At 41.5% G+C, this 22926-nt stretch overlaps 2 protein-coding genes and 1 pseudogene across 5 annotated transcripts; 2 read left to right on the top strand and 1 right to left on the bottom strand.

Moving 5' to 3' along the window:
• The first annotated feature begins 3039 nt into the window (after window positions 1-3039).
• On the top strand, window positions 3040-4288 carry LOC103703243 (vacuolar iron transporter homolog 4 pseudogene; annotated as a pseudogene).
• On the bottom strand, window positions 4288-13145 carry LOC103703163 (autophagy-related protein 13b). 4 transcript variants are annotated; one of them, XM_088709914.2, is made up of 6 exons: window positions 12924-13145; window positions 10959-12564; window positions 10661-10839; window positions 5601-6010; window positions 5066-5227; window positions 4288-4493 (listed from the first exon to the last, which is right to left on the bottom strand). In XM_088709914.2, exons 2-5 carry the CDS (start codon window positions 12423-12425, stop codon window positions 5109-5111), a joined length of 2175 nt encoding a protein of 724 aa, XP_088566040.2. In that variant the 5' UTR covers window positions 12426-12564; window positions 12924-13145; the 3' UTR covers window positions 4288-4493; window positions 5066-5108. The 4 variants fall into 4 exon arrangements, with proteins under 4 accessions (XP_088566040.2, XP_008784140.4, XP_026658820.4 ...); XM_008785918.5 differs by lacking the exon at window positions 5066-5227 and having other exon boundaries at window positions 12924-13144; XM_026803019.4 differs by lacking the exon at window positions 4288-4493 and having other exon boundaries at window positions 4503-5227.
• An 8544-nt stretch (window positions 13146-21689) lies between these two features.
• Window positions 21690-22562, top strand: LOC103703244 (RING-H2 finger protein ATL78-like). Its single transcript, XM_008786026.5, has one exon. The coding sequence runs from the start codon at window positions 21714-21716 to the stop codon at window positions 22371-22373; it is 660 nt and encodes a 219-aa protein (XP_008784248.1). The 5' UTR covers window positions 21690-21713; the 3' UTR covers window positions 22374-22562.
• Window positions 22563-22926: the final 364 nt, after the last annotated feature.

Here is a 22926-nt window from a genome sequence, read left to right as displayed (position 1 = left end):
AATGCATGTCTAGTTGGGTCAGGGCCTAGCTATTGGGCTTGCAAGTTGCTGTTCCAAGATGGGCCACATCGGGCTGTATATATTGTAAGCCCAAGCTCAGTCCAGTCCAATAAATATTTAGAGTAGTCTATTTATATCCCAACCCAACTTGCAAGTGTAGGGCCTTGAGTTGGGAATCCGCTCACCCTTTTCCACAATCTGGAAAAGAAGAATAGCAGCGAAATTTTCTAAAGAAGAACATCCCATGCAAACAAAGAAGCTGGCAATAATAACGATTGATTGTGAAGCGATCTTCCTAAGACTTTAGGAGAAAGAGGAAATGTTGACAAGGCCTTTCTTTGACCAAAAGAGCCTTCTTCTTCTTTTTTTTTTCTTGCTAATTATAGCAACCTTGAACCTAGAGCCCAAAATCCCACCTTTTCTTGACAAAGCCCGTCTTTGACCAAATATAGATTTCCCCACCTTTTTTCTCCTCCTTTCTTCTTCTTCTATTTTTTTTTTCCCTTTTCTTTCTTTTTAGATGTGAGAGACTACCTTATATCCATCCCATTCCATCCCCACCAAATTGGACCCCATATACCAAAGCAAGTCAATCCACTCCTGGCATGACTAGGAGGAATTATTTGGTGGATTGGGTCCACTGTGGACCCAGGGTGAACTAAATTCACTTAATAATTTCACCTTAAGATAAAATAAATCCACTAGAATGATTTCACCCTAGGTCCACGATGGATCTGGTCCACCTAATAATTTCTTTAGAACTATGGCTCTTACTATAATCGGAGCTGAAGCAAAAGGGGGAAAACACGCACGGGCGCACACACGGAGGGCCTTATAAGTTCTCTGAAGTATTTTAGCTCAACAATTCTAGTGGCGTGTCTTTGTTATCAAATTCAAGGAAGTAATGGTCCCTAGGGAATCACACCATATATATATTGACAGATAAGTTCTGAAAGCACTATGGAGAGACCATTGCATGAGGGGAAAGGCCATCAGTTTGTACTGCAATTCCCCAACTTATTACAAGATAGCATGGAAGTCATAAAGGATGAGATCCATCAAGAAGTGCATGGTTATGTTGCTACGACAGCTTATCCAGTTATTTTTATAGCAATATTACTATACCTAATCTAATGGTGTAACAAGTAAAACTCATCTAATATCATGAATGTGTTCTAGAGACCATAATGAGTACGAACCGAAATAAACGTTGTTCATTTTATCCACAACTTTTTGAATGTTCAATCACATATATGTACACCAACCAAAGTAAACACTATCTTAACTTTTACCATACTTCTCAATGAGTCTTAGCCAGTTCAGCTAACAAACTGGCATTCCTCTCCACCTAGAAGAGACCTAGGGTTCAAATCTTTGTGTGTGTACGTGTATTCATATATGTCTAGGTGTGTGTTCAGATGGATTGATGGTTAGATAAGAGAGATGAGGCTCTAGACTGCAATGTTAAATGGGTTGAGCTCAAGAAACACAGCAATATTGGACCTTTCATGGCCCAATATTATTACATTAACCTAATATCATCCTAACATTTATGCAGCTGTCCAGAGAATTCTTTCATGCTAAGTTTGCTACATGGAGCGCGCACTCTTTTCCACTCATATAAGATAAGGAGAGATAACCAATGTGGGAGAGACCTTGGCCCAAAAAAGAAGGAAGTATGGGTGCCCATCATGGTCGAATACTTGAGCACTAACCCAATAGGAACAAATCCCGGATATAGATAAATTTTGGTGGGTGGCAGTCGTGTGGAATGCACCCTCCCTTCCAATTTACTAATGTTATCTGTTCATGCACTCTCTTGAAGAAGTGCTCATCTATTCAGCAATCCATGAACACTTATTTGTAAGCTTATAAACAAATCAAGAAAGTCTTTTTGACAAAAAAAAAAAAAGATAAAAGGAAGGAAACAATGAGAATCGATCCATATTCTTTTGGCTGGAATCCATATATTTTGTTTTGTTGTTTTGCCCAAAAGATGTTGAGTAACTTGCTGCCCGATCATTTGTTTGTGGCAGAGGAAAAGGAGTTATGGTCAATTACTTCATATCAATTTAGAAGGCCAGAAGAATGCTAAAGCTAATGCATTAATATTATTTTGAATGAAAATAGTAATCCAATGACGATCTAGTCATTATTCAAAAATGTTATTTGATTTGCTTTGCCATTAGTGTGCTGCTCTCACGATTAGCATGCGACATTTCTTAATCGTGCCAGAATTGTATTCAGAAAGAATCTGTTATTTGGTGCAATTCCATAGCTGCATGCAATTCCACCTTTTGTTAACTCTACTAGATTTTCTTTAATGCAACAATGTAATGGTATGGGTTCTAAGAGTTGTTAGTTCATCAATCTATTTGCTCGAGTGTTTCCAGATAAAGGAGTGAGGTTTGAGTGCTTTTAGTTAGGTATCTATTTATGTGTTCAGTGAAAAACGAATGATGGAAAATAAACCGAGCCAACCAGAATGCTCTCACTTTCTCATGTATTATCTCACCAGATCTGCCGTGAATTATTTTTAATAGAAAATCCATCTGCCACAAATTATAGTGGCATTTTCCTTGAGAATATATATATATATATATATCTATAGGGGCACAATAATTTGCAAGTCCCTGAGATTCTCTGCATCTCTTTAAATTGCAAATCTTTTCAGATTTTGCAAATCCCAGAAGCATATCTAAAGGCTGAAATCGATATATAGCATGTGAAGAATTAAGATAAACATTTAAAGCTTCACCAAATAAAAAAACAATAAATATGAAATTTTTTTGTGGCACCAAAAATCTGATGTGTAACTCTCTCGTCGAGCAACAGAAAGGAGTGGCAGATCAGATATGTGACCTTTTTTACGTGAGCTTTTGTGTTCCTCTCGCAATACTCGAAATATACGAAAGAGTGGCGATTGTTAAATGGCAGTCAAACGGAGGACTTGATCTTAAGTTTCCCGAGCGTATCTACAGTGTCCACCTACCATTATATAACATGAATCCAGGGCGTGTGTTTTCCACACTCTCTCACCATCTCCAACCCTCGTTACACCTCCATTCTTCTTCCTTCTTTTCCTCATGGCCCCCAACGACACCAATGTGACAGTCGACAGCATCGAGAGCCCCGAACCAAAGGGTAGTGAGGAGCCTGACTACTCACGGAGGGGACAGTGGCTACGAGCTGCCGTCCTCGGGGCCAGCGATGGGCTGGTCTCCACTTCCTCGCTGATGATGGGAATCGGGGCCGTGAAGGGCGAGTTGAAGGCGATGGTGCTCACGGGCTTTGCAGGCCTCGTGGCCGGGGCATGCAGCATGGCTATCGGGGAATTCGTGTCGGTGTGTTCTCAGCTGGACGTCGAGGTGGCCCAGCGGAAGAGAGAGCAAAGAATCGAGGGTGGAGGAGAGGTGGACGGGGATGGGCTGCCGAGCCCGGTGCAGGCGGCCGTAGCCTCGTCCCTGGCGTTCGCGGTGGGGGCGGGGGTGCCACTGCTGGCAGCTGGGTTTATAAGCAGCCATAAGGTGAGGCTGGGGGTGGTGGCGGCAGCGGCGAGCGTGGCGTTGGTGGTGTTTGGGTGTGTCGGCGCGGCGCTTGGCCGGGCTCCGGTGGGGAGGTCTGCGGTGAGGGTGTTGGTCGGAGGGTGGATGGCCATGGCTGCGACCTATGGACTCGTCAGGCTTTTTGGGTCCACTAGGTTGTAAAGACCATTAGAGGATTTTATTTGCAGGGTGTAGGGGTGGCCTGCATGCTGTATTCTCAGATCAGCCTCGGCCCTTTGGATTGAACCCCCCTACCCCAATACCAAATGGCTTTGTTTCTGTTAAAAGTGCATGGAAAGAATAATATGCATTCAATTGCTTGCATCTTCATATATGCTAGCGTGAAAGATTATTTTAACTCGCATCTTAGAGATTATAAATTACACCGGAACAAAGTCTGGGATCTCTTTATAATGGAAAAACAAAAGAGAGACAAAAAAAAATATAAGTAATGAAGCCCTGAATAGCAGCCATACATATCATCCGTCTTGGAGATAAAAAGTCTATTCTTCATCTTGAAAATATGAACAGGATGGATTCAGTATGATGCATGATATGTTGTGAGATAAAGAAGAGCCGTTCATCTTCAAAATGGATGATATGGTGGCTATTATACTTAAATAACATAGAGCCGGATGTGATGAAATAAAGCCATACTGTTGTATGGAAAAACTAGAAACAGAGACAGAGATTTTACTCTTTTTTTTTTTTTTGGTAAAATGAAGCGCTTTGCCACTATATACAGTGGAAGATAGGTACACACCAAGAAGACCGAAGGTGGAATACAATTGTCACTGTCAAACAGGCTCTAACTTCATGTGCACCAACATTTAAAGGGTCTGTGGAATCCACTCCGGACCCACGAGGTGCCCATTTTGCCTCCTAACCAAACCAGTTTCCTTCTGACTTTGTGGATTCCGTGCTAACTTTTCTCTTCCAATCCTCCGCCTGCAAAAAATTATGAATGGTGATTTTGTTCAGAAGGAACGCTTGCTTGGAAATTTCAATGAGGATGGTTATCACTGGCATTGAAGCATGCATCATGGAACTCTAGCAGATGCAGGGGATTAAGTTTTTGGTGTTTCACAAGCCTCATAGATCTAGCATGCCTATTGTGCAAACAGCTGCTCTAAATTAGATGCTGTAGTTTCCAATAATTGAGATGCATGGCCCTTGTATTGCAAACATTCGAACATCAAATATTGGAGGTGTCACTCTTGGTTGTAACAAATAACCCGTTTAAATCCTACTTTTATCAGGATTGATCAAGTCAAGGGCCGGTTACAGTGGGCAACTCCATTGTGCAAACCATTAGCCATGGACATCTTTCTACAAAATAAACAAAAAGTAAAACAACAAAAATAATAAAATCATCTAGCAGCCATGGCTCTCCTATTTAGCCTAGTTTATACTAGATTCGAAAGGATTTGGCTATGTCCTCGTTTGGTGATTGGTCATATTTCTCAGAGAAAAAAAGTAATATTTCTTAAGAATTTGATCCTAGATGTCATAGAAGGTACCTCATAAAACTCGCAAATCTGAAAGTTCTCGGCTTAATCTTATTTAATGAGAAATTTCTTGTATACCAGAACTTTGCAGAAGAAATAGCCCAAGTGCTCCTAATGTTATAGAAATCGATTTATAAATGGGATGATCCCGGCTATAGTTTTCTTTTTGTAAATCTGCCCAACCAACAAACCGCTATGTCAATGACAATGTCATGAATAACTCCATTATATTAGATAAGCAACTCAAAATAACTAAAAATAACAGTATATCAAAGGTATCAAGTCATAGCTATAAAAATGTGCAACCAAGCTACTGACTTTGAATTACAGTTGTCAGCACAAGAAAAAAATCAGCGCAATGAGCAACCCTGTCATGAACTAATTAAGTATGAAGAAAAATATACATCAGTTCTGTTATATATGTACTTTCAGGAAACAGCACCAGTACCTCAATTTGTATACTAAGATACTACTTCCGCAGTAAAATGAAATACTGTATATATGTACACGAAGGAATCAAGATGGTTAGGTTAGTATTATGAAGAACCTCCACATGCAGGTTTGTCCTTATGGCTGTCACCCAATGATTTAGATCCACCTTTTTTAAGTAACCATTCTTTCATCTCCTTGTAAATCCTCAGCTCTTCTAGTGCATCTGCCATAGTCCTTGGCTTGAATAGCCCTGAAGCTGTAATTCCTGAATTTGAAGCAGGGCTTTCAGATCTTTCCACCTCAGCTTCCATGCCTTCGTTATGCTGGATCCTCGGGTTCCAAAAGTCCCCTCTGAAGACTTGGGAAGACCTGACCGAGTTGGAAAGATCTTGCCGCAGAGGTGGGGCAGTCTTAAGCATTTGCACAAGCGCACCTACGGCAGCATCTGGAGACCTTTGGACTGGTACCAGGCCTCTGGATTCCGAATTCTCGTTGATTTGATCTTTGCCTTCAGAAAGTTTCACCCTAGAAGAGGAAAAGTTGAAAAGTTTCAGACTGCATATAGAGAAGTGTTCATGCATGCAATTTATAGGTTGCCTTTGAATGTGCAATTTGTGCATTAAGTCTCATCAACATTTGGAGTTTTTACACCAAATTTTCATTAATAAAACCACTTGGCGAGGAGAATGTTCCCATCAAAATACCACCAAATAAGGTGACGAAGTGCAGGGGGAGGGGAAAGGTGGGTGTGACTGGAGAATACTGTTCCCCCCTTCCTATCTTATACAAGAAATACGCTTGCACTGGGTTTCAATGTCAAAGACGGAGGAAACAAACATCCTGGATGCATAATATTTGAGGTTAAAAAATATCTTATATGTGTGAAAAATAGTTCTTCAACATTGCTACATCAAACTTCAAAATGCGATATCAATCTTAACATCCTTCTTCATGCTTTATATGATAATCATATGAGTTATCCCATGGTTATCATAGGATAGGTTGAGTAAAGACTTATACAAGTAGATATTTACATCTTCTAAATATATATAAATTTATATAAGGAGGTTCAATTAGGGTCGGTGGAACCGTCCCGGTCCCGAACCAGGCGGTTTCGGTCGTACCGAGCCGTCCCGGCGGCAGACTGAGATGGTTCCGGCAACGAAAACGAAACCCGTCGCTGGAGGGAGAAAAAAAGAGAGGAAAAGAGACACCAAGTGGAGGAGGGAGGGAGAGGAAGAGGAAGGAAGAGAGAGGGAGGTGGAGGCCAGCGAGCCGCGCGGAGGAGGCTTCTCTAAGGCTCCGCAGCTGGACCTCTATTCAAAATGGGGGTCCGGCCATGGAGCCCTCCTCCGCCTCCTCTGCCCAGGTCGCCGGCCTTCGCCACCCTCCTCTCTCCCTCCCTCTCTCCCCATTCTCTCTCTCCCCCCTTTCCTCTCTCTCATTTGCTCTCTCCTCCGCCTCCTCTACTGTGTCGGTACGAGGACGGCACGGAACGGTATAGGGGCGTACCATTTTGTGCCGCCGAGCAACCGGTCTGAGCCCTGATTCCGACACAGTAGACCTTGGGTTCAACTGTTGAAGTTATGTTCTTTCTTAGACAATATATCACGAGATTAGAAAAAATGCATTGATTTATAGAAAACTTTAAACCATAAGAGTTATTTAGTGAATGTTCCAAAGCAATGCTTCTCCAATAAGAATAATGATAACAGGAAGCATGATGAATGTGGAAAAAAAAGCTGGAACATATCAAATAGGTCAAGCCAATCTGGCATACAAATTAAATTTCTGCAACTAAAACCCTCAATTTATCCATGCTGTACAGGCTCATATATCTCTCCACCAAATTCACTGAGATCTGATTCTATCAATTCACTCTTCACATCTCTCTCCTTTTTCCATATAACATACTTGAAATAAGAAGAAGAGATCAGAATGTTGTTTCTTTTAGCTATTAATTTTAACAGTGGTCAAGTAGAACATACAGATTTAGTGGAATGCACAAAGAAAGGACAATTTAGTGGAATGCACAAAGAAAGGACAGAGACTGATTTTGCAGAGGGCCATGCTTTTGCATGCAACAATTAATTCTTAAATTGAAAAAAGGATCTTAAAATAAGGAGCCCATCAATAAGGGAGAGTATTGATAAGTGTGCCCCCCCAACCCCCCAGCAAAAAACAAAAGGCTGAAGATTCCTGATTCCCGCCATGTGGAGACACGAAAATATTGGATAATGAAAAGAGACAGATATGCATGATAAACTTCACACACAGAAGAATATTCAGATGAATACATGGTAGACTAGGAAGGTCAAAGTTACATGGTTGAGTTAAGGAAAAAGGAGGGTCAACCAGGGTAAAGTTTGACATAACCTGGAAAAAGTTGTAAAAGATGTCTGGGAGGTGTTATTCAAGCAGATTAATCCATGTGACTTGAATGGACAAAAACAACTCAGAGAGCCGACCAATCATGAAAAAGAAAAATCTTGTTCATAGTCTTGGTTACAGTTCCTACATGAATGACAGACCTCACCAGACCTAACTGTAGTACCTATCAGTATAAGCTAAAAACCAACCAATGATCCAGAACTAGAGGTAGAGAGTTAATGCTGTAATTTAGGTCATTGATCATTTTTGAGTAGTAGGTAAATAAATAATATAAGAAGCTTGTCTTTTTTGTGAGAAAATATTTACCCATGATACTGCTAATGTAATATGGATAATAATAACAAGAAAAGTTCCTCGCCAGCAATGATTAATATGTATTATTAAGTATGAATATGTTTTCTTGCACTGTCATGTCATATTGTTATAGGTGTTCCTTCTCAAATCATAATGAAACAATGCACAACAGTGATGCAACATTGTTCCAACCATTCGGTTTATTTTTCCCAAAGTGCTGTAACTAGGTGCAGTTTGAGTACCCTGTTGTTTTTATATAAATCAGTTGTGGAGGAGCTCAAACAGTCGAATATAGGATTCCATAGTTATGACTATTACAAGCGCATTATCAGAAGAAACATACTCAGCAAAGAAAAGAGAACAGGAAAAGCAACAGCAATTTATTAGTGCTTTGGTCCTAACAAGTTCTGATTTGGTAAGTCTCAGCATTATCATATCAAAAATAAGGTTTCAGAACGAAAATAAACATCACACAAACCCACCCGAGATAAACATTAGCTTTACTCGAAAGCATATTTAATCTTCCAGTCATCTAACGGAAAGAGAACCACAAAATGTGAAATAAGGTGTTTGATTGTAGCCACTTAGTATAATGATTAATTACATTAAAAGAAAAACCTGTCTTGGTACTCCACAAAGTGAAATATAAACAGCGGTCTCTTATTTGAAATTCCATAGTTCATACAATATCAATTGATGTACGGTGTTGTGGACCTTCGAAGCATATCAGTATTAGAATTATCTATAATGTCTCTGCCTCATTCTTATCCTCAACAAATTAGGTAATCTAATGCAAGAATATACTGGAGAACAATTTGCAGAAAAGTGAAATATGTCCCTAGACATCATTCATATATGTGAAAATAAAAAAGAAATGAAATCTAGAGAGGAATTTCATTTTTGTGGGGCTGGCCAAGGAATGGAATCAATCAAGCAACAGATCCATTAAAGGACTGATGGTGTCTGTGTCCCAATATTTGAAGGGAATTCATGCTATACAAATTGTGTTTTCTCCTATACTCTTTTCTTTTTGCATCTTCTGTCAGAACTTTCATTCCAAAGCTTAAGAGAATTGAGGACGTGTAAAACTAGATTCAAGGTTGTCCGCTTTCACATCAGTGTTTTAATCAAGCAAATTTCTTTCAACTCGATGGAATTCAGACTCTACGCGGCTTACCACCATTCTGTTTCAGGTAGAAAACCAAGTAACCGGAATCCTCTACCTAGGGCAGCCGAATCTTCCTGGAATTTCGGCCCCAAGACCCGCTTCCTAAGTGCTTCCTTACTAAAAGCATTTCTGATGTATTTGCTTCCCCGTACCAAGCCCATAGCCGCTCCTGATTCGACCACGGTCTAAAATAATATAATTTAATATTTTCCCTTGCTTTGAGGTCCAGACAATTACCTGGACTTGTGCTTTAACTATCCCACACCAAGCTAAGTGGGCTTAAAAGTTTTTGTATAGAGTTAATAAACATCATATTCACAAGGTTGATGGTGTATGATTTCTAATTTATGGCTACTGCCAAATAATTCATTTTCACCGAGCATCTAAATTTTCAAGCTGATTGCGGTAGTATGAATAATTTGGTCATCAAAATACATAATTAACATGCTTGTGGCTTTTTGACTAGTAAAGTTCAAATTAATGCACATAAACAGTTAGGATTTCAAAGAGTATATTGGTAGCCCTACTATGATGGATCATACTGCAGGGTCTGAATCACATGCAAGTCAAGCTAATGGAATGTCCTAAGCTAATAGAGGGAATTAGACGGTATCTTATGATCACATACTAATCATGATCATGAGATCTATGGTTAAGGTAACTGCCAACCAAGTGGTCCTGGCCAACCATGTGCAGATTAATCTGGCTGAGAGACCACAGATTGAACAAACAGTGCATAATAACAAGTATAGTTTGTATATAACATAACCTGCACTTGCACTTATAAAGAGATCAGAACTTCACCAGAATGCAGCATGATGGATGCAATGAATAGTTGCACAAAATATGATTTAATTCCATATTTTCCGAATTCAAAAAAAAAAAAATATTTGCACTACATTTTGAAGGGAAAATAACAGACAGAAAGCCTCATGGCACATATGTTTCGCATGATATTGGAAGAAATAAATTATTTTTGACAACAAATTTCCAAGCAGCATGTTGCAACATCCAGAAAAGCTGAAATTGGATCACTGATATGCAAAGACACAGGTTTGCCAACCATACACATGTCACGAGAGTATTATCCATCCAGTGAAGAACCAAAGCAAGAAACAGCCTCTCACCTCAGCAAGAATAATTATATGTTCTATAAAATCAATTGAATCATAGCTAAGCAGAAACAAAACAAGCATGTAGTCTAGCTTGATAAATGCAATGTTTACAATGATGTACAGAAAATAAAACACATTTCTGCACATATTTAAAACATCGAATGATAGGTCACATTAGCAACAAAAATTCCAGCAATGGAACAGTACCTGTTGCATGACTCTGTTATATCTTCATCATCAGCAAATGGACAAGCAAATTCTGAATCATCAAACTCGTCCAGGAGAGACAACCTACTAGAACTTGTCGAAAATGGGATGTGCGGCGAACTGCACTTTAGTCCAGGTAAACTTCCAACTTCATCTTTCCCAAAAGATAATGCCTGTAACTGAAACATCAGAACTTGATTTGAGAGCCAATACTAAGATTGCAATTTTTTGCTTCCAATTATGTATTCAATAGTCCTAAAACTGAATTCCCGGGCTAAGGTGAAACATAAGGTATTACCTTTGCCAGAGATATGACAGTCTCAAAGTCCCCCGACCTTAATGGTTCCTTCTTGGTTCGTAGCTTACCTTCAGGGGAACAAGTCTGAGATGCAGAGGGAGTGGTAATTTGAGCTCTGAGAGTATCAGTGCGAGGAGAACACCCAGGTCTTTGAGGCTTAGGAGAAGATGGAGGCAGGGCCTGGTTAAGTAAGCCACTATTTCTTCCACGCCTAGGTGAAGGAATGTTGACCGGAGCACTCTCAGAGCGTAAGAGAGCATTTGGGGTTGGTGCAGAAGGGGAAGACATAGGCGAAAATGGAGAAGATGACAAGTAATCTTCACAACTTGTATTTTTCTTATGAGCTACTGAAGCATTGTGCAGTACTGAGCTTGCAGAAGGAGACTGATCATGCAGGTGATGAGGAGGAAAACGTACATTTGGATCACAATGCATAGCTTGAGAATCAGAGTATGTTGGTGATGGAGAGGGAGATCCTGAACGCATGAATCCATGGTCATTGCTCCAACTATGTTGCCTAGTAATTGAGACAAAATGAGGCAGTGGTCCTGCTGACCGGACAGACTGGAACATCTTAAGAGGATCGGTTGTTGGACCACCAACATAATCCATTATAAACTGTGTAGACAAGGGTGTGGAAGGCTCCGAACTCTTGTCTTCCAATGCTGGGAGGTATGAGACTGTCAGACTCAGCCTGCCACATGGGGTGTCAATTGGCACAAAACTGAATTGGTTCATTTCAGCATCCTCTGCCCGAGTGAAAGGCTCGACGAAAGGAGTGATCCTGTGGGAAAGGCTAAGCGGGCGGATTCTGCCAGAAGAATTGAGCTCCTGAAAAATTTTATAAGCAGGTAACAACTTGACAAACACATACAAGGACCGGAGCATTACGATCGTTCTCTTGTATGTTTTCTTGTACAGAGTTGGAATTTCAGAAGAGTGAGAAGACGCAGCGGTGCTTTTCCTACTACCCGAGTACACTTCCCTTCCAAAGCAGCTTTCCTTTCGACTCTCATACTGTATAACCCATCTCTCTATGGTCTTGTCGCTTTTAGTTTCGAGTTCCTCCATCCTGGGGCTCATTGGAAACCTATCCTTCCCTGAGAAATTCCGCAGTAGGCACCCACCAGGAGACAGGCGGGTCGCATTGGAGGCCGATGACCGGTGGACCAAGAGCACATCAATGACCAATGGCTCAAGAATGCTCTTCCGCCAGAGGTCAAAATTCTCAAGTGCCGCCGGGCAGTCCCGTAAAGCCAAATTGAACCACTTATCCCTTGGTCGGCTGCTTGATGAGGAGGAAGAGGAGGAAGGCGACGAAATGAAATGGTCCACACTATGATTACGAGAGGAGGCGTAAGGGGACCTCGACTCGAGTATGATATGAAGGCTCTTGGCAAAGAATTCGGTGATCACTTGCTCGATTATCGGAGGTTCGGAGTAGGAGTTGCATGGAGACGAAGCCATATCTTACCGGAGATTTAAAAGCAGCTTCGAATCTGTGAACTCTAAAAATTTCAAATTTTATCCCTTTGGAGACCAGGAATTCGATCATCCCGAGTTGAAACAGAATGCAAAGTTGATACTTCAACTAATTATTGAGTTCCTGCAGCGAGAAATCAAAAGAAAAGTGTAGTGGCATGGATTTTTCATGATTATCAGTTTAAAAGTCTAGGGTTTTAGAAGGAACCACGCTGCTGGTTTTGCAATAGAAGCTAGTGTCCCAAAAAAAAACCGAAAAAACAACTCAAATCAAACCCTTTGAAGTATGAACAACCAATTAAAAAGGAACAGAGCACGCGAATTTGATCAAGCGACAAGAAAGAATTCAAAGAGAAAGCATTAGAGAACCCTAACATCAGCGAAAAGGATCCCAAAAAAAGACGGATTCAGGAGCTAATTAGCAACCAATTCAAGAAAACTTCAGTTATCTCGAAGGCGAAAAGATCCAGAGAAAAGGCCTACCTTGAGGAAACTCTATACGGTTCGGTGTTTGAAAACTCGGAGCCGTTGGGATCGAGGGCTTTATAAATATATTTCCCTTTTTTACCAAAATTGGGAAACTCTAGCTTGACGGATTTGGGCGCAAAAGGCGGAGGCGAGCTCCGACGATGACGGATATGCCACGGGCTATTTATACGAATTACGGATGAGCCCTGGCGATTCGGAGGAGAAGGAGGAGGGAGACAGAGAAAAGGGTGCGAACAGACTTGAGTGTTCGCTTGGGGTTTTGAGTTTATTAATGTTGACATAATCCAGTTGATTAAGTCTTTTATTTATTTTATTTATTTATTTATTTGTTGCTAGAGCAGGCTATTCATATTTGACGAGTACGAATGCATCCAATAAAATCAAAAAACAAAATATCTCGCAATATCCAAGGCAGCTTTTTTTTTTTTTTTTTTTTTTTTTTTTGCTAAAAGCGGGTTTTCATACAAGACGTGTACGAATACACCCAATAAAGTCAAAAAATACTAACTCACGGAGAGCCAGAGGCAACTCCCCCTCCCCCACCCACAGAGTGTATCCTGAGTGATGAGCCGCGAAGGCAGCCACCCAGTCGGCTGCCCCATTGGCTTCTCGAAATACATGCTTGGCCTGAATGGCCACCCCAACCCCACACATCATCCCAATGTCCCGAACCAAGGGGTGGTCTGAGCCCTCACCCCTCAGCCCCTTCTGAATCCAACTGATGACTGTGGCTGAGTCGCCCTCCAACACAATCGAGCCAGCCTGCAAAGCCTGCCTCGCATATCGAAGGCCGGCCCAGGCAGCTCGTAACTCTGCCCCGGGGACCGACATGCCGAACAACTGACAGCCCCCTGCTGCCACGACTCTGGAGTGCAGGTCCCGTATCACAAAGCCCGCACCACCTCGCGCGCCTCCATCCAAAACCGATCCATCGAAGTTGACCTTGAGGAAACTCGGGGGTGGGGGTTCCCAGGTGAAGAACACCATCTGAGAAGCTGCCGAAGCAGAAAGAGAACCCCAGGTGTCCCGAGTTATCAGAGGTCCATCTGAAGAGGATCTGATCTCCAATGCCTGTACGCGCGCTAGCTCCACCACGAACCTCGGTGACACCCTGCGCTCACCGAGGGTACGAGCGTTCCTTGCCAGCCAGATCTGATGTGCTGTGCAAGTCGCTCGAATAGCCTCCTGACATGTCCGAGGGCGGACCAACCACTGCTGCATCGTCTGTAAAAACTGAGGCCTCCCATACCAGACCTCCTGCGGGAACCCTGCCCACTGCCATGCCGACCTCGCCCACGTACACTGGAAAAGCACGTGGTCGACCGACTCCTCTACACTGCATGTCCCGCACTCCGCAGGGATCCCACATCCTCGCCTACTCAGCGCTGCTCTCGTCGGGAGGCGGTCCCACGCCACCTTCCATAGGAAGAGTGCAGCCCTCGGGTGGAGCCCTGACCTCCAGATCCAAGTGTAGTCCGGCCCTGGCTCATGCTCCTGCTGGATAACACCGGCGAGATCTCCCAATCGGACCCTGGATCGGCAAAAAGTGCCCCAAACCCTAACATCAGGCCCCCCATAGCCTGGCACCGGAAGAGACCGGATCCTCTCAGCTAGATGTCCCCCAAACAGCTGACGTAACCTGGCATCATCCCATGCTGACTCTCCTGGGGCCAGAAGATCAGAAACCCGCAGTCCCTCCGCCGCCGCAGCATCAATCATGGTCGGCCAGCACTTCAGTGGGACAGTGTCCACCCATGGGTACGCAGTCACATCAATACTCCGCCCATCGCCTACTATCCACCTGGTATTGGCCGACACCGTTGGCACATACCTCCCAATCTCACGCCACATGAAGGAGACTCGCCGCCCACTCCATGCCACCTCAGAGCCGTCACGTCCATATCTGGCAGCCATCACCTGACTCCACAGCCCGTGTGGCTCTAGCAGAAACCGAGCTGCATGCCGAGCAATGAAGGCCTCGCGACGCTCCAGCAGGGACTGCACCCCGAGACCGCCCTCGCTGGTAGGCCGGCATACGTGCTCCCAGGCTACCAGATGCACCCCACGGCCTCCGCCATGTGACCCCCACAGGAAGCACCGCAACAGTCGCTCAATCCTCAGTAACGTCGTCTTCGGAACCACAGTGTTGGCCATGAGATAAACTGGCATGGACCCCAACACTGATCTGATCAAGGTCAGTCTCCCCATCATAGATAGGGAGACTGCTCTCCATCCCTCCAACCTGCTCTCCACCCGCTGCACCAGGCTGGAACACTCTGCCACTCGTAATCTGCGGCCTGTGATGGGGACTCCCAGGTAGGTCAATGTTTCCTCCTGCTCAAGAATCTGCAAAATCCCACGAATCTCCTGTCTGACCCTGCTCTCCGTACTCGGGCTGAAGCGGACAGCTGACTTCTGGAAATTGACTCTCTGGCCCGACGCCATACAGTAATCTGCTACCACCCTGCGAAGGACCCGTGCATCAGAAACCCGCGCCCTGGCCAAAAGAAGACAATCGTCAGCGAAGAGTAAGTGGGAAAGAGGACTAGCCCTCGGGGCGGGAACATAGGCCTCCAGTTCCCTACGGGCACACACCCTCTGCAAATCACGAGACAAAATATCAGCACAAAGAATAAACAAGTAAGGAGATAAAGGGCATCCCTGACGCAGCCCCATAGTAGACTCAAAGAAAGGAGAAGGTGTGCCATTGACCAAAATCGAAAACTTTGGCCCCCTGACACACCCCAGCACCCAGTTGATCCACTGCCTATGGAATCCGTACGCCTCCAGTGTCTGCTGAAGAAATCTCCATCTGATCCTGTCATAAGCTCTCTCCATATCCAGTGTAATAGCCATCAGGCTATGTCGCTTCGATGCTCGCTGAAGGTCCCACATCATCTCCTGAGCCAGCAGAACATTATGGAAAATGTTTCTGCCAGCTATAAACGCCCCCTGCTCTTCATCCCTCGTCATTGTCCAAATATCTCGAAGTAATAGTGGTCGCGGCCAGCACCCTTTTGGATCCAACTGATAATCGTCGCCGAGTCACACTTCAGGATAACTGGACTGGGTCTTTTAGTTAATTAGCGTGATATTGTGATGGAAAAATCAAATTTATAAATTGCATTTCCATTAAATAGAATAAAGGATTTATTTTGATCTATAATTAGTATGTGACTATACATAGATAAACCATTTAAAATTTGGTATACATGTGCTTATCTTCAAAGCATGCAAAACTAGACAATCTATGTGGATAGCCGGTTGGGATAACTTAAAGTGCCTTTGGACCCAAAAATAAAAGGAAAAAAAATTAATTTTTTGAGATCTAGGAGGATGGAGTTAGAATTAGACCCTAAATTAGAATCCAAGCCCTCCATATGTATCACAAAAGAAGCTTTTTTAGAACGTTATTGGAGAACACAACAACAATGAAACGATACTGTTGTCCAGCCTATGAAATTTGTTGAAAGACCACTTTTGTTTATTAAGCAATGATTTTTTTTCTTTTAGGATTTTAGTGAATATCCTTCAACATCATCACTCTTTTTTATTGAGGCGAAGTTCATTATAGGGTACAACTTAGAACGACAATGAAATATAGTTGAGCAAAATATATTGAATTAGATATATTTTTCTTCAGTTTAGATTAGACAAAAGATATGGAAGGTCCAGCCTTACCAATTAGCAATCTCGTTTATGAAAAAGGTTTTGCCAATATCATCATCAAGCTATACTCACTCTTAGTTTTATTTATTTATTTATTTTAGCAAAAGAGACTCCTAAACAGTGAATTATGTAACAAGCTAGCGGTTCCTTAATTATCTCTATCCTCTAAACTCTAATAAAGGTGGGATTTCAGCTAGGTTTCTAATTTGACAATAAAAATATATTTGGTTACTAGTCAAATGATGCATAAGGGGAAGTTATCAATTTAACCCACCAAACATCAACAAAAAAGTGGTTGATAAAATTATTCAATTAAAGAGTGAAAAAGGTACTTAACTTAGGTACTTTATTTCATGGGGGAGATTAAAATAGAGTTAACGATGCTTGAAACCCCTCTAGCCCCTATTTTTCCTTCTGTTTTTACCCCTAGGAGTTATTTTTATCATTAGCTTTCGCTATCTCTTACTTTTCCCTTCATTAAGTGCTTAATTAGTTACGGGATGGTTGCAAAGGGTCAAATCTATTCACCCCTTCGTTAGCTATTTGGCATGGAAACATTAACTTTACTGGCTTAGTAAGTCAATACTTTCTAGAACTTAGTTTTGTTGTCACTATTTAACTTCTATTCATTGGCTCTTAAATAATTTTTTCTAGATATACATCAACCGAGGGACCTACCTTTGAGCTCAATACATTAGAATTGGTAGGTAAGTAAAGTTCCATCAAGCAGCCTATATATAATTTTTAAAAAATAGTTTCCATGTTCGGTAGCCATCATATAACACAGGAGTCGATAATATAGCATTTGGAGCACCATTTAATAGTTTTAACTCAATATATTCCATGTAGGAGTTGTGAATGTTTACAATATCTAATTAGATATCTAAGATTTATCTGGTCAAATGACAGAATATCCATGTCTGCTTTGAGAATTTACTTGAGGGGAGTGATGGAAGGCAGAATTTATTGGCACTGTATGCATGAACAACATATCCAAATTAGATCACCAACATGCTCTCTCTTAGATAACCATTGAAGGAGGGTATAATTATCTGTTTAACAACCCATACAAAAGATAAATACTAATACATGAAAGTGGAGAACTTGAGTTTCGGAGGTCTAGTATGTAGGAAAAGCCAGACACTTCAAGGCCATTTTGAAAAATAAGTTAGTCTGCATCATGCTCGAGCCCTGATGCCTGATGGAGATAGTTCAGTATTCGTTTTCAATAGTCCATTTGTTCTTCTTCTTTTCATGCATCATTTTTTTTAATCCGTACTACCAGATTCTAAATGCTTGAAAGTTTAATGGTGTTCTGCTTTCATCAACTACAGTCCTAGATTTCTCTGAAACTTGGGATTTGAAGCTGACTCCGTAAGTATCAAGGGCATCAGAACCATGTTCTGAGACCGAAGATATTAGCAGTTTCTTTGGTGATTATAATTTTTTTTGTATGTGGATCAATATGGCAGTCATATATTTCATACAGCATCTCAAAATGATGGTGACGTTGCATGTTCTTGACCATGCAAATTTTTGAAATGCATCCATTTATAATTCATTTGAATTTCTGGAATTTCTACTCACCTTCCAGTTTTTTTCTTTTTTGGTGAATCACTAAATATAATTGCTTAATATGTGTGAAAACTGACGACTGACAGCAAACTATGACCTCGTTCTTGCATGCAGTTCGATATTTCAATACATAAAAATAAATAAATAAATAAATAAAATGATGCTTGTGGCCGTGTATATAGTTTTTTTTTGAATAATTCATACAATTTTAGTATAGATACATCTAATAAAAGTCAAAAATAACAAATCTTGAAGTGCTTTTGGCATCGGCCCCTCTTCAACCAACGGAGCTTTTTCGGAGTAGTCAGCCATATAAGAGGCCGCCCAACGGAAAGAACAACACATAGTTTCTTTGGCCTACCCAGACTGGGATGTTTGAGAACAAAATAATTAGAACAAGTTTTGGGATATTTGGATCCAGGTTTGGACTAAAAGATGCAGGATGTCACATCCCAATTCTTGCTAACAATTCTATTACACCTCTCTCTCTCTCTCTCTCTCATGCAGGCACTATTAGCTTTATTTTTCTTTATTTTGAAAGAGATTGCAGCCCCTTCGCTAGTTCCTAACTTGCTTTTTGGATGACTGGATTTTCCCTAGCGCTAGACTGGTAAAGGATATCTAAGCATTTAACCCTGGTTGCAGGATGTCAACAAGAATTAAGAATATGATAAAGACTTGTTGTAGGTCCAAAAAATTGGAACTTTACATGCAAACCATTAGGTCTCTGAAAAGATATGAGTTGCACCCAAAAAAAAAAAAGATATGGGTCAGCTCAGAAGTTTCCATTTTGACATTCAACATGATGTAGACGAGGATAAACCATGATTGATTTAATCATGCATTTGCTGCAAACTCTAGCAGCATGGACAATCTTCTTCTTCCTCTTTGTTCTTTTCCCTTTTTCCTTTTTTCCTTTCTTTTTTTTTTTCCTTGGAATCTGGCATGAACTTCGATATATATATATCACATGATCTAGCTTATTGACTACCATTGCAGGTGGAAACTTCTTCTTCACCAAGGTTTTGAAAAACAAAGCCATGAAATTTGTTGCACTTACCTTCCAAAGTTCAAGCAGACTCGTCTGGTGTAACGATAGTTTTATCATATCGAATCTGTTTGAGAGGAATAGAATCAAAAGTATTTGCCTTCTAGAAGAAAGCTGTGACTCCCAAATAAACTGAGAGTTCATAGGCCAACTGATCAATATATCTAAAATACAAAATCTTTAATGAAGATCCCTGCAATCTAATCCAAAATCCTACAAGTTGCAGTTGGAGGCGGCAACGCATGCCACAAGTTTCCCCACTCCAGAACAAAAGCATCCAATCCGATAATTTTAGAATAATCTGGAGCCACACATAGCAGATTTTGGAGCCCACACCAAAATCTCCACGCATGATTCAAGGTTAGTGGGGTTGATAATTACCATATAACATAGATTAGTGAGGATAAGATCTCAAGAGATATGTGGCTCGCGCGCAGATGTCCACAACTGGGTCAGTGGAGCGCATCAAGATACACAGAGCACCGAAAGCAGGAGGTGATTTTAGGAGGAAAAACTCAGTGAACCACTCGTACGGACTGTACTCGGAAACTTTCTACAGATGTTTTCTATTTGGCCCATGTAAAGCTTTTCATATATGGTGGCTTTTCTATCGTTATTTTCATATAAAAATATAATATAATTAACTTATTAATCAAAATTCACTGTCTTGGTATCGAATTTCATTATAGTGCCACACTAACATAGTATCGACACGGTTCGGTATGGAGTTATTTTGGTATACCGAGTATCGGTATACCACCTATATCGGATACCGTTATCAAACTGATACGATACGGTGAAGCTTGTATTGTCTATTCGCCCGATTCGGACCAGTACAACATATCTTGCTATCAATAGATTGCGATGTGGAGCACCCATATGATATGGCTAGCACCTGAAGCCAGATGCAGATACTGGAAAGAATAAATCTAGCTGAATTTTCAGATATATGACTCCAAATGCAATTGTTGTGGCACTTCATTACTTGTTAATGTAGATCAGCCAATAGAGACAGAGAAACACCAACTTGAGCATAGAAGGTTTGGCATCTAATAGGCCTTTTCCTCTGACAAAGTGAAAATTTGTGGATTCATAACCATATATAATTATCAAATCTTGTCAGTTAATTGGGATCAACTTTAGCAACTTTCGTCTAGGATTGTGATCTTAGTATTCCAGTTAATTGGGCCAAAAAGATATCAAGCTCGATACGCCAGTTTGCCAAAGTTTTCCCCACTTTCCAACTCGAATCCAGAAAGGATTCTCGTTGGAAGGACCCTAGCTACCAACCCTATGAGGACACGTGCGCCTTCGTGAGATTCATCCGTGACACGCGGCACCGTCTCTTGCGTTAAAAGTGGTGGAGGGCCCTTGAATACTATGACAGCGTTTGTAGTGCGTTCAAGAATTTGTGCTTTTCCGAGGCTGATCCCCTTAGTACTTGGAAAGCTGATCCCCTTAAGATACGCTGTTCCCAACCCTTGTCATTCTTTTACAAACTCACAATAGGGTTCAAAGAATTCAAAATTAGATCAAATTCGTTGGAATCATTGATGGCAAATAGATTAAGTATGAATACATGAACACTTGATCTCCGCACAAATATTTCCTAACTAGATTGTAGAGACAAGTTCTGATAGTATTAATATGATCATGGGTATATATGAATACATGGACTTGCACAGCACCTACAATTAATACTACTTGTGTTCTTGCTTGGTTAACCAAATATCATATTTCATTTTTTTCCAGCATCGCTACGTTAAAGAGGAAGAAGAAAATATGAAAACTATCATGATGAGCAATGCTAAAACTTTCATAAAGGGGCCTTTCAAGATAAGTATGTATTCCGTGAAGCCAATGAAGCTGCAGATTAGATGGCTGCTTATATAGCCAATCATTTCGGTAGTATCCGTTGGGCTAGTGATGAGGAGTTACCCCGGGCACTCCGAGGTACTCTATTTTTTGATATTATTGGGTGCATCTATACTCGTCAAATATGTTCCTCCCGTCTAAGCAAAAAAAAATCCATGTTACTGTATTTTTTTAAAAAATAAATTGTTTAACCTTTTGACTGAGATCTAAATTGTTTAAATGTTTGGCTGATAGAAAGGACATATGATTTTTTTTTTCGGTTAAGGGAGTGTACCAAAGGCTCTAAGAATTGATGAAAATAGAAAAATAATTAAAATTACCAATAAAACATCTCCATCTCACAGATTCTGGTGCTTAAACTTTGGACAAGTATACTAAGAAGCCACAAATGAAATGCACATGTGGTATACTTTTCATTTAAATAAATAAAAAAGCATAATTTTGATGTTCCTAGCTTTGTAAAGGATGGCATAGGTACCCCTGAAGGTACAAGTTACCCATCCACCATAAACTAATCCAAAAGCTGAGCCACCTTTATCAATCCCCTCCATATATATATATATATATATATACACACCCCTTTTGAAGAAGCCCACCGGAACTGAAGTCCTACAACCATGTCTTCTACCTCCTCCACTTCTCCGGCCATCGTCCATTCTGTAATTAGAGACTTCTACTATAGAAGGCTTCTACTCCACACTCCCCTCTATAAACAACCCACTCAACTAAACCCATCATGGACCGGCCTGGGCGGTTCTGAGCCGGATTCCGGCAGACCGGTGAGTAGCTTAGATGCCAACGTCGTCATGATCCTCGCCGTCCTCCTATGTGCTTTAATATGTGCGCTAGGACTCAATTCCATCGTCCGGTGCGCACTCCGGTGCTCGAACCCGATGGCGGTCGAGCCCGAGACCGACCCGGTGGCCCTCCGGTTCGCCCAGACCGGGAAAAGGAGGAAGGCCCTCCGAGACCTGCCCACCCTGGTCTACTCGGCCGGGCTCAAGCTCGATGGGGCTAACACAGAGTGTGCCATCTGTCTCTCGGATTTCGTGCCTGGGGAAAGGGTCCGGTTCCTGCCCAAGTGCAACCATGGGTTCCATGTTAGGTGCGTCGACCGGTGGCTCATCGCACGGTCGTCGTGCCCGACCTGCCGGCAATGTTTGTTTTGTTCGAACCCGAAGACCTCCGATTGCGCCGAGGTGAATCAGCCCGGCCGAGCACCGGTTCAGGAAGTCCTAGTGCCGTTGGAACCAGAAGGTTTGATTACTAGTTATTAATCTTAGCAAGGGATTGTTAGTTGGATTTTATATAAATATATTGGGCAAAACAGGGCTGTTGACGACTTGAATTCACTTCAGAGTTCCAAATGTATGTAAGCCGTATATACTGAGCAGCTGAAAAGTTTTGAGTGTATGTACAGTAAAAGAATATATATAAAGAGAAGAGTGCTGTGCTTACTTTTTTAATGATTTGCAGCTTGGGGTCCTTTTCTATACTGTGTGTTGTTTTTCCATCTTAATGCGTTTTAAATATACTTGGAAAGTAAATGTAGGTGGACTTCGATCTTTCAGCATCATGTTTCTATACTTGACTGCATTGGATGTGCATCAGAAATATAACATCAGACTGCAATTTAGCAGCCAGCTACATTATCTTCACTCAGAGGATGTTAAGATTTACAGGTTAAACAAATGAAGATCAAACTGAAAGCTCTTCTTAGCAACAAGGATATTGCTACACTTAGTAGCATGATTTCCTATCTAATTAGCTGCCATCAACACGAGAAATTTTGGTATCGCAAAGCCTATGAGTGTTGCGAAATTCAAGAAT

This window comes from Phoenix dactylifera, chromosome 13 (genome assembly GCF_051530095.1).
Source record: "Phoenix dactylifera cultivar Ajwa chromosome 13, Ajwa_hap1_PhDact_Kaust_v1.1, whole genome shotgun sequence".
NCBI lineage: Eukaryota > Viridiplantae > Streptophyta > Magnoliopsida > Arecales > Arecaceae > Phoenix > Phoenix dactylifera.
Note: the sequence above shows the minus strand (reverse complement) of the source record. Positions and strands in the feature narration are given on the sequence as shown.